This window comes from Ixodes scapularis, unplaced genomic scaffold (assembly GCF_016920785.2).
Source record: "Ixodes scapularis isolate PalLabHiFi unplaced genomic scaffold, ASM1692078v2 ptg001212l_1___fragment_1__unscaffolded, whole genome shotgun sequence".
NCBI classification, from domain to species: Eukaryota; Metazoa; Arthropoda; class Arachnida; order Ixodida; family Ixodidae; genus Ixodes; species Ixodes scapularis.
This window is the reverse complement of record NW_024610117.1, coordinates 126767-138856: the sequence shown is the minus strand read 5'-3', so window position 1 is coordinate 138856 and position 12090 is coordinate 126767. Positions and strand designations below refer to the sequence as shown.

The 12090-nt window shown below is 49.5% G+C and overlaps 1 protein-coding gene across 1 annotated transcript in view; it reads left to right on the top strand.

Moving 5' to 3' along the window:
• Positions 1-816: 816 nt before the first annotated feature.
• LOC115309644 (carnitine O-acetyltransferase-like) overlaps positions 817-12090 on the top strand; it is a 62338-nt gene continuing 51064 nt past the window's right edge. The window contains exons 1-3 of the mRNA XM_042288159.1: positions 817-874; positions 1363-1535; positions 2593-2693. Coding sequence (XP_042144093.1) covers positions 817-874; positions 1363-1535; positions 2593-2693 — 332 coding nt within the window. The remainder of the gene's footprint in view (positions 875-1362; positions 1536-2592; positions 2694-12090) is intronic.

Here is a 12090-nt window from a genome sequence, read left to right as displayed (position 1 = left end):
CGTGAGTCAGCCTTCCTTGGCATCATTAGGTATTGTGGTCCTGATTCCTTGTTATCATCTACGGTCTACCGACTTATCTCAGCAAAGAGTGTGCCGTGACGAGGCTGAATGCAGAACGCGCCGATCTAACCTTCTTTTCTTTTGTTTCCGCGATGCTGATAAAAAGATTTGGGCCATATCACAAAAAAAAACTATCCTCGAGGTGCGCCTCGGTAAGTCGGGTTTAGCACTTGCCCATAAATAAACATTAGGCGATGATCACTTTAGTCACTAAGAATTGAATAAAGACAATTAAACAACAAAGTCGTGGACCTGTCTTCATTGCAATGCTATGTAAATTGTGTAGATGTCATATATAGCTCTCGTAAAGATAACAGCTTCGCTGGTCTTCCATCTTCACGTGAAGTGTATGGGCTCCAGATTTTGTTTTTTAATGTAACATTATTTACAGCGCTAGACTCGTTCTAATTTGCAGCTTCAAACGCGCCTGCTAAAGCTGCCAAGGCATGCCAACGGCAGCGTCGAAGATAGACGCCGAAAAAACAAGGACAAGAAGAGACGTAAACAGCGCCAGCGTTTACGTCTCTTTTTGTCCTTGTTTTTTCGGCGCCTATCTTCGATCATGAAGCGCCAGTGTTTATGCCTCTTACTGTCCTTGTTTTTTCGGCGCCTATCTTCGATCATGAAGCGCCAGTGTTTACGCCTCTTCTTGCCCTTGTTTTTTTGGCGCCTATGTTCCATCATGAACCAACTGGCCCAAATAGCCATATTAACGCAACGGCAGCGTTCTCGAATTTTTCTTCCTTCTCCTCCGCAATGCGAAATCACGCTCGAGACAGAAAAGTGGAAAGGAGGATCGCTGAGGTGCTCTCAGGTGAGGTAAGGTGAGGGTAGGCAGCCAATGAGAACGCTGCCCTTTGTGTGGATGTGTAGTGAAGTTTTTTGGCGAGGGTTTTTCAAATCTTTAAACGAAATTAAGGTTAACGCTGTAAATAATTTTAATATAAAACAAGAAATGCGTAGCGAAACATTTATAGCGTATAATTTGTAACTTTTTTAGTATGTTAAAAAAGTGGTTTCTTTTTTCAATGTTTTTTTAAAGGCAACACAAAGTATAATATATGTTTGGTATGCGTCCCCTGCAATCCGACGTGAGATAAGACTAAGAAAAAACAAAATAACTTGTCCAGGGAAACACAGCGCCATAAGTGCCGCACACCTGAGGACTGTAAATTCTGAGAGCGAAAAATAACGTAAAAAACTTCTGATTATAAACTTAAAAAAAAGTAATTTGCAAAGCGGAACCCTGCAGTTCATAAAACACAGAATGGCATAATTCTTTTTCCGATCCTTGGGACGCAGATTCTCAGAACGCGGCGTCTCTGGAAGCGATCAAGATGGCTGCCCTCGTGGTGTGCCTCGACGGCGGGTTGGCAGACGCGGGTCCCTACGAAGTGGCCTGGCCCCGGCAGGTATGCAAGGGCGGCCCAAACGCCGAATATGGAGCCAATCGATGGTGGGACAAGCCGGTTCAGGTAAGCAGGACAACGGGTAGTAATCCGTAGAAACAGACCCTCTAGAATAGCCCGCTATTGCGCTCGAATGCAGCGGAATATTCATCGGCGTAAAGCGCTATCACGGTGCACGCAATTGGGTATAGCACGTGACCGGTGACCACCTGGTATTTCCAGCGCCGCGCATGCGCGGGGTTGGGAGTGCGCCCTGCATGGGCAGGGCGGTGGCCTCGGTCCTCCAGGTGGAGGCCACACCACCACTTGACAGTTTGTAGGCGCAAAGCGGCCTACACCAAAGCGCTTTCCGATGTTAAAGCCAGGTGTGACCGCGATAGTACCGACATGAGCCCTTTTATGTTTGACGCTCGTTACTCAACAAAACTGCTTGCCTTAACCGTGTCCACTGTCCTGTGGTCTCTGGATAGTTATGTTATAGTTTGGCACTTTGCGTAAATTTAAGAGCAATTTCTGCAGGCAAATGCCAAGCAAGGAACCAACCAGTTTGAATGTCTCAATAAGCAACGGAGGAAGCTGCGTTAGGGAATGTATCTTACATTACCAGTGAACAACGAACCGCTAGGTAAATGAGGGAAGAAATGAGCAAATGTATCGTGAACTGCATAAATAATTTGCTCTTTCATATAAAAACATTAGATTTCCCGGATGACGAGCCTCGATACCTTCCTATATTTGATACGCATTAGCTACGACAACTTCAGGCTTACTAGAGTCCCTGACAAGGTAAGAACGGCAGGAAGGAGCTTAAGTCGTGCAACCCCCATGAAGAGCGAGCATTACCTTCGGCGACGCTTCAGCATCTCGTGCGCACCGAGCTCGCACGGCGTCGAAGCATGACGGAAGGAAATGAACGCGTCCTGGAGACCGGGCGTTAATACGCGCCTTATCATTCACACTCTCGGTGACCAAAATACGGGACATCTTAAAAAAATGAGGACAGAGTCAGGGGCATGCATCATAACTGCGCCCCTCTGTTCTTCTAAGATTTAAGCTTGAGGAGAACGCAGGAACATACCATTCTCATTACTTCTTGTTTTATATTCTTTGTTTTTCGATCCAGGTGATTGTCGGGGAAGACGGAGGGTCTGCACTTCTCTACGATCACACAGCCTTCGACGGCACCGTGATGGCTAGAGTCACCAATCACTGCTACGATTACGCGTGAGTTTGAATTCAGCTGACATCGAGTGCTACTTTCAAGATTCCCACGCGCAGTGCAAGTGCCGTCTGCTTTTTGAACAGGGGTTGCGATGATGTCAGATCGCCGAGCTCTTAGTGGCTGAATGAACGACAAACTAGTGGGTAGTCCTGAAGGCATCCAGCATTGAGGTGTACCCACTATCCCTTCAATCAAAGCCAATCAAATGTCGGCGTCGTTCTGACGTCCCCGCCACTCCGGCGCAATTAGCGGACGAATTGCTCTCCGCCTTCACTTATTTGCCGATATAATTACGCCTAATCGGAAGCTATTATTCTAGAGAAAAATGTATCTAATAATTAGTTGAGGTGTCTCGTCGATGGAGTAACTACGCAGGGTCACCGAAAGCGTCGTAGTATTTGAAAACGAACTTTTCTAGATATATACCCCTTTTCGCACCGACGCTCCGATTCGATGGAGCCAATCAATCCGCACCAAAGGTGCTTTGTCACGTGGCTCGTTGTAAATCGATACGCACGTTGTCACCCGCTGATTCAAGCAAGTGCGGTGCAGGCGCCGTGATCGGGCATATTCGGTTCGGAGTTTTGTGCCCGTGTTTATGTCAACTAGCTTTCCACAGCGCTTGAAATTTTGAATGACACGAAACATAGAGAGTTATCGTATACATTGTGTTCGAACGTTAAATCTTGTGGCATATACGAGCACTGCGAAAATAACGAAATCAATGATACTGCTGAAATGTAAACGCCTAACGGCGAGTTTTGGTTATAAATCGTGGGCAACTGATGTTGCCGGAGCACCGGCATTAGTGTTTGCGTGGTAAGCTTCCGGCAGGCGTGGACCTTTCTGGTGGTAGTTCTCCGGCAAGCACCGGCAACTTTCCGGCGCTTTTTACACCCGAGCTCCAAACGGCCGGGCGAGGAGGCGCCAGACTGTAACCGGTTTCGTCACCTTTGAAATGGGAGATGAGGTGACTAAGAAAAGATGAGCGAAAAAACTACACTGATCTGAAGTCGCTTCAGCAGCCAATACTCGAGTCGATCCAAGCCGTTGGGACAATCCCACGAGGGAAGAGGGAGAACCCGAGGACATGGGTAACGGGACCGCGGAGAAAGCCTCAGCGGTGTCTTGCTGGAAAGCGGCAAAGTCAACTGCCACCGTCTGGCGTTTCATGTTCGGGTGCCAAAGGTCACGTGATGCGCCACTGTCGGGTTTCTGGCAGCCGATGCCCCCGATTCGGTCTCGCCGGCGATTGACCACACGAATTCTCCATTAAAAGTATTCTTCTGGCACTGTCACCTCCACTTAATAACGTAATCGTACGGCACGCTACGAGCTGATGGAACTGATTAGATAACTTCCAAAGCGCACCATCATGGTGTTCGCTTTTTAGATATACGTGTTCTAACATCGCTAAAACCATTCATAAACAAAGGTCCACTGACGTGCACTTTTGAAGCTGTTTGATTGGTGCAATTTGCTCTTAGCCTAGGCTGCGTCTGAATTTAAGCTGAAACGGGATATGCGGAATACATTTAACTGGCTAAAAATCCAAAGGCTTTGGCCCCGATACCTTTTGCGTAGTTGGAACGGATGGACGCGCACCGCTTTGGTGTTTTCCTATTTGAATCGCAAGACGAGTATGCCGCCAACTGCCGTCGTGAAAACCCGTCGAGACAGCGCAGACATGCGTCTTGTCTGTCTTGGCCGATTCGGTGTGTTTGTGCATCGATGGCAGCCCTCCTCCACGGTGCAGGGCGGCAGGATGAACAGCCAGATGCGCACGCAGTTCCTCGACAACGGCTCATCCTAGCACTTGGGAAGGATTTTGCGCTGTAGGCGCCCCGTTTAAAATCAGTGAGCAGAGTAGAATGTCTTAAACTATTTGGGATGTGTTTCAGGCTTCTGACTTTTGTCAGCCTGTTTGAGGGGTACTGAAGTCATTTTTGAAAAAGGTCGTTTTTGATCTTATATTGTTTAATATGTGTGAGTTCCCACATATACCCAATCCTATAATACAAAACCACTTATTCATTTTAGCGTAATAGAAAAACATGTGGACTCTTTTTTCTCGCGGACGGCATTGTGTGGACCAATGAAAGCCCTACCATACGCGCAGATTCCGACTGATTTTATTATAACTTGTTTCGAAGAGAGTATGATAGGTACACATTCGCATAAGACTCCTCTTTTCCTCCGCGGGCGAAGCCGTCGCGTGCAACTCGACAAAAAGCGTCCTTCGTCGACCACGTCACTCGGAAGAAAACTCTCCCCAAAAAGGGCGTGTCGCGATCTTTGAACATACTTCTAACGAGGAAACAAGCTACGTGCGACTGTGATTTTGGGTTTGTTGGGATGCTTAGAGCGTCTAGATTGATTTGTCACAACAAAATGACGGTCTCAGTGTCGACTTCAGCGCCCCTTAAAGTTGAGAAAAATATAAACCCTTTCTTGAAGGCCAGCCATGGTGGTTATTTACAATTGCAAGAAAACGAACAAATTAGGTAAAACAATTAGCTATAATTTACTAGTCTAATTCATAAACAAGAAAAATAAACATGTTATTGAACATTAGAAACTTGCTAAGCATCATCGAAAGCCCCAGAATCTACTCATTTTATTACGATATAAGAAAAAAAGAATAACATGTTCCGGCGTTAGAAAACAAAAACAACAACGTTTAATTTTAACGTAATAAAAGATATGATCGGGCTAGTTGGTTACTGAGCATCTTGGTTTGAAACAGCAGGGCAATACAGGAACACAGTAAAGATAAAGGAAAGACAGACGACATTGCTGACAATTTTGGCGCGCTTTTCGTTTTCTTTTTCCTCTCGGAGCGCACATTTGCGCCAGTAGTCCTGCTTTTCGGTGGCTGCCACGCTGAACACACGTGCCTCATACTTCCCTCTATCCTACGAGGAGGCGAGGCGGTGGCTTCGCGCCTCGGCCACCCGGGAGCAGGACTGCAGGCACTAAAATGTGCGACGATAATGAACCGAAATCTAGAAAACGCTTCCAAATTGAGCGTTTCTTTAGAACGCTGCACAATCCTGCCCTTGCCTTTTATATCTTTGAAATAGTTAATTCAGTGTTTTTTGCTGATGCTTAGCAATTTTTTCATTCGAGCCGTTAGTTTACTATGGCTAATTAGAAACGGTTATTCGAAAATTTTAGTTAAATATTTAGCCACTTGGCATGTTTTTATAGAACGCAGCACTTAGCGCCCGTTTCCGGCTTGAGCGGCGTCGGCGTCGCCGTCGGAGTAACCACGCGGTGCATGATGGGTTAATTTTCCCGCTTAATTGAGCGGGAAATTTTCCCCGCTAACTCTAGCGAAAGATTTCCCCCCCCCCCCTAAGTCTAGCGGAAAACATTCCCCGTTAAATTTAGCGGGAAAATACCCTGTTAAATTTAGTGGAAAAAAATTCCCCGTTAATTTCAGCAGAAAAATGTTCCCGCCAAATTTAGCGGATACATTTCCCGCGGGAAATTTTTCCCGCTAGATCTAGCAGGAAATTTTTTCTGCTAAATGTAGCGAGAAATCTTGCCCGCTAAGTCTAGCGAAAGATTTTGCCCGCTAAGTTTAGCGGAAAAAATAATTCAGCGGAAAAATTGCCCGTTCACTTTAGCAGAAAAAAATCTCCCGTTAAATTTAGCAGAACATTTTTTCCGTTAAAAATAGCTGAAACATTTTCCCGCTAAATTTATCGGAAAATGTTCCCCTTAAATTTAGCGAGAAATTTTCCTGCTAATTTTAGCGGAAAATTTTGCCTGCTAAATCTAGAGAAAGATTTCCCCCGCTGTTTATCGAAAAAAATTTCCCGTTAAATTTAGCAGAAAAAAATTTCCGTTAAATTTAGCGGAAAAGAATCCCCGTTAGATTTTGCGGTAAATATTTCCCCACAAATTTAGCGGAACTATTTTGCCGCTAACTTTAGCGGGAAATTTTCCCCGCTAGATCTAGCGCGAACTTTTCTCCGCTATATGTAGCTGAAAATTTTTCCCACTAAATTTAGGGGGGAAGTTTCACCACTAAATCTAGCAATTTATTTTCCCGCTAAATTTAGCGGAAAAAATTCTGCGCTAAACTTAGCGGAAAAAATCTTCCGCTAAATTTAGCGGAAAATTTTCCCAGAAATTGGAGCCGAGCAGGAGAGGATGAGGGCATAGCCCCCCCTCCGTAAATTCCCCTTCTCCTCTTCAAGAGCTGCGCTCTAATTCCAGGTTACAGGGAGTTGTAAACGATTTTTTTCAGATGAAGGTATACGAAAAGCCTCCTCGCCAGGCAGTTTTCCTTCATATGTCGAAGTCGGGCGTAATATTCACGTTTGCTGCTGGCTTCACGCGTCTCGAAAGATGACCATCCGAGATCTCCTTGTACAAGTTGATTGGCAACCCTGGTGTGGCATCCTAGTGCATGGCGTCTAGTCTCTTTTTTTCGATATTTAACTTCCAAGGTGGCTGGCAATAGTTTCCGGAAAAAATACTATTTTTGTTGATTATCCCTTTTTCTAGGAATATTTAAAACATTTAATTGGAACAGCGTGTATATAGGAGAGGGTACGTAGCACTGCGGACGCTGTGACGGGATCAAACAGATGAGCCTTATTGGCGCACGCCCCAGTAGCTTTTTCCAGCTTATTCCAACCGCGTCGCGACGGGCGAGATTGGGGAAAAAAACATGTGTCTCGCTGCACTGGCACCTCTGTACATGCGCTTTTTGCTAGACGCGTATTCTTTGGCTGCGACGCAAGCACCGCGCCAGAGATATATCAGCTCTAAATCGTTCATAAAATTGTTTTTGTTTATGTTGAGGTACGAAACTAATTTTAGTAAGGAGGCTCTGTATAAGCTGCACGCATATCAAGAGTGCCTCGTTTTACCATGACGGGGCGCACTTAGAAAACATTTAAAAGCTATCCTTTCTCCCATAGAGAAGCATGGAAAATCGGATCCACGAGAGGCTACAATTAGCCTCACATCGAAGAGACATCGGGTGGCGTCGATTTCAACCAAGGGGACTAGAGGGTTTTATCTGGGTGCTACGACGTGAGCAGTGTCTTCAGTTATATATTATCACGGGTGGTGACCAAAAACCAATAAATAAACAAGAAGAAATAAACGTTTAATGTGGCGAACTTGTGCCGAAAATAAAAGGGTACAAGAGATAATAACAGAGCGTCGCGGGCGTCGAAGTTGGCGTAACAGCAGAGTCGAACGCTGGGGCGAGACTGACTGCAGATCAGCACGCGGAGTCCCTTATGTGCGCGCGTTGGGTTCTGGAAATATCGGCCTAGATTGTTCGGCGACTGGAACATTTGGAAATCGATCACACGAGAATGTTCTCGAACACACTCGAACGCAATGTTGAAAGAACAAATGAAAGAGCATTCTGCTGACTGGAATCGAACCCAGACTTTCCGCGCGGCAGTCAAGCACGGTAACCACTCGGCCACGCACGCGGTCGCTCGCCGACGAGCGTGGCATTACTCCCCCCTTTAAAAAGGCATCGTCTCGATGCCACGTAAAAGGGAAACAAACAGAGCGAAACAAACAAAAAAATGGAAACATACGGAGGCTCGCGAAACGCAATCCTATCAAGCGGTGCACAAGATCACAGGTAGCAGTCTTATCGCGCGTAGTACGGCTTGAGGCGCACGACGTGGACGACTTCCGGTCGTGGAGCGCGGCGTGATGAAGTTCGTGTTCCGTCGGGCATCACCTCGTAGTTCAGATCCCCGAGTCGACGAAGTACTTTGTAGTGCCCGAAGTAGCGCTTTAGGAGTTTCTCACTGAGACCACGGCGGCGGATCAGTGTCCACACCCACACCCTGTCTCTAAGTTGGAAGTGGACGTCCCGACGACGAAGGTTGTAGCGGCCAGTGTCGACACGTTGTTGGGCTTGAATACGGTGTCTGGCGAGGTGGCGGACTTCTTCTGCCCGTTGGGCAACCACCTGGGCGCCGTCGCTTCCGTCGACAGCCGGTTCGTGGGGTAACATCGCGTCCAGCATTGTCGTTACTTTGCGACCATGACCCTGTTGGAAGGGTGTCACCCCGGTGGTCTCTTGCACGGCCGTGTTGTAGGCAAATGTGACGTACGGCAACACCTCGTCCCATGTCTTGTGCTCCACGTCGACGTACATGGAGATCATGTCGGCGATGGTCTTGTTGAGTCTCGCCGTCAGCCCATTGGTCTGCGGGTGGTACGCCGTTGTGCGCCGATGGCTGGTGTGGCTGAGACGAAGGATTTCTTGCGTCAGCTGGGCCATGAACGATGATCCACGGTCTGAGATCAAAACTTCGGGAGCGCCGTGCCGCAGGACGATGGACTCGAAAAAGAACTCGACGACTTCCACAGCAGTCCCTGCAGGAAGGGCTTTCGTTTCGGCGTACCGTGTGAGATAATCTGTGGCGACAATAATCCATCTGTTTCCTTGCGTCGATGGTGGGAAAGGACCAAGTAGATCCATTCCGATCTGCTGGAGCGGTACGGTCGGGGGAGCGACCGGATGCAGGAGACCTGCCGGCTTCGTCGGCAGTTTCTTGCGTCGCTGGCACTCGTGGCAGGACCGTGTGTAGAAGTGAACGGTCTTCGGCAGCTTGGGCCAGTAATACCTTTCACGAATTCGGCCCAGCGTACGGCTGAAACCAAGGTGTCCGGACGTCGGGTTGTCGTGGCAGGCTTGGAAAATCTCAGCTCTAAGGTCGGTAGGGATTACCAGCAGCCATGGTGTGTTGTTGTCTCCAAAGTTCTCCTTGTAAAGTACACCTTGTCGGAGAACGAAAGTCGGCAGGGCTCTCGAGAAGACACGGGGGACAGTAGCCCCTCGTCCTTCGAGGTGCTCGATTAACGCACGCAACTCAGGATCGTCTCCTTGACGTCGTGCCATGTCGTCGGTGTTCACTGCACCTAGGAAGCACTCGTCGTCATCGTCGTTGCTGCTGCCGGAAGGTGTTTCGACGGGGGCTCTGGACAGGCAGTCGGCGTCGCTGTGCCCGCGGCCTGACTTGTAGACCACAGTCGTATTGAACTCTTGCAGTCGTAGACTCCATCGAGCGAGGCGTCCTGACGGGTCCTTGAGTTTGGCAAGCCAGCAGAGCGAGTGGTGGTCCGTGACTGCACGAAACGGGCTCCCGTACAAATACGGACGAAACTTCGTGATTGCCCAGACGACCGCAATGCATTCTTTCTCAGTCGTGCAGTAATTTTTCTCCGCCTTGGACAGTGTCCGACTTGCGTAGGCGATAACTCGCTCGGTGCCTTCTTGCACCTGAACCAGTACCGCACCAAGTCCAGCGTTACTTGCGTCCGTGTGAATTTTGGTTTCCGCATCTTTGTCGAAATGTCCTAGAACAGGAGGAGTCTGCAGTCGTCGCTTCAGCTCGTCGAATGCCTGCTGCTGCTCCTCGGCCCATTCGAACTTCTCGGCGTCCTTTGTGAGGTTTGTGAGCGGTGCGGAAATCCTTGCAAAATCCCGGATGAAGCGCCGATAGTAGGTACATAGTCCAAGAAACCTTCGTACGGCCTTCTTGTCTGTCGGTGCTGGAAATGCTGCGACGGGGCGAGTCTTCTCTGGGTCGGGGCGAACGCCTTCGTTACTAACCACGTGACCTAGGAACTTCAGTTCGTCATAGGCGAACCGACACTTTGACGGCTTCAGGGTGAGTCCGGCGGTCCGCATGGCTGGGAGAACTGCTCGGAGTCGTCGCAAGTGCTCGTCGAAGTCATTGGAAAACACTACGACGTCATCGAGGTAGACGAGACTGCTCTCCCACTTCAGTCCTGCCAGTATGGTGTCCATGACACGCTGGAAAGTTGCTGGAGCCGTGCACAGTCCGAAGGGCATCACCTTGAACTCGTACAGCCCATCTGGCGTGACGAAAGCTGTCTTCTCTCGGTCCCGTTCGTCAACTTCGATCTGCCAGTAGCCGCTCTTCAGGTCCATGGATGAAAAGTATCGGGAGTGGCGCAGCCGGTCTAACGTGTCGTCGATGCGGGGGAGTGGATAGACGTCTTTCTTCGTCACTGCGTTCAGCTGCCGGTAGTCCAGGCAGAACCTAAGCGTTCCGTCCTTCTTCTTAACCAGTAGAACTGGAGAGGCCCACGGACTGCTTGAAGGTTGGATTATGTCGTCGTTCAGCATCTCTTGCACTTGCTCCTGGATCACCTCCCTTTCTTTAACCGAGGCTCTGTACGGTGATCGATGCACAAGGCGCGCGTCGCCCTCGGTAATGACGCGGTGTTTCGCAACGGCGGTTTCGCGCACCCTCAACGACGTCGCGAAGCAGTCACTGTATTCGTAGAGGAGGTCACTTAGCTGCCGTCGTTTCGGGCCTGGAAGCTCGGGGTCAATGTCGAGCTGCGCTGGTGGCGTAATGTGTTGCTGAGGTGGGAATGATTCTTTAGCAATCGCGGCGATTTCGGCGGAGTTCCGAATTTCTTCGACATGGCTTATAGCGGTACCTTTCGTGAGGTGTTGCGCTACTTGTCGAAAGTTCGTCACGAAGACCACGGTGCGCCCATCTTGAAGTTCAGCCACTCCTCTTGCGACGCCTATTCCTCTTCCTAGGAGTAATTGAAGGTTGCCTTCAAGAACAACTTCGCCGCAGGTAGCTGCATCGACCACTACGGGTACGACAACACTTGATCGCGGCGGTAGATTCACGTGGTCGGCAGCAACTCGGACGGCGGTTGACTCTTTTCGAGATTTCTCTGAAAACGGAACAGGCTTGCGCAGCGTCAATCTGTTCTCACCAAGGTCGATGACGGCGCCGTATTCACACAGAAAGTCCATGCCGAGAATAGCGTCTGTGGAACAGTCTTGTAGAACGACGAACTCCACAGGGCACGTCTCACCGCGGATCTCGACGCGAGCAATGCATCTCCCGATTGGTGTGATGAGGTGCCCTCCGGCGGTTCGTATTTTGAGGTCCATCCCACGGCGTCGTGACTTTTCGAAGGCGGCGGGACAGCCTTCCACTCAAGACTGAGTTGTCTGCTCCGGTGTCCACGAGTGCTGATGCGTCGTGGCCGTCGATGACGACGTTTAGGTTATTGGACACCACTGCAGGGGCGCCGTTTTGGTCTCTGGTAGCGTTCGAGTGGGGGCCCCCGACGTTCGTAGAGGATCTTGGCGTCGGTCGTCTTCGGCAACTCCACCTCCAGGGGTTGCCGCGCCTAGTTTCCCCGGCGAGGAGCGAGGGGGGACAGGCTTTCACGTCGTGGTCGGTGCATCGGCGAAGCTGGACGCCGCGGTGACGGCGACCGGAACTCTCGGTGGTACGCAGGCTCGGGGGATTGAGGTCGTCGCAGGTACTCGTCGATTTCAGTAGGGCGTTCACCATGACGGGGGCGCGGGTCGTTGGGGTGGAACCCGCGTAGCCCGAGTCGTTG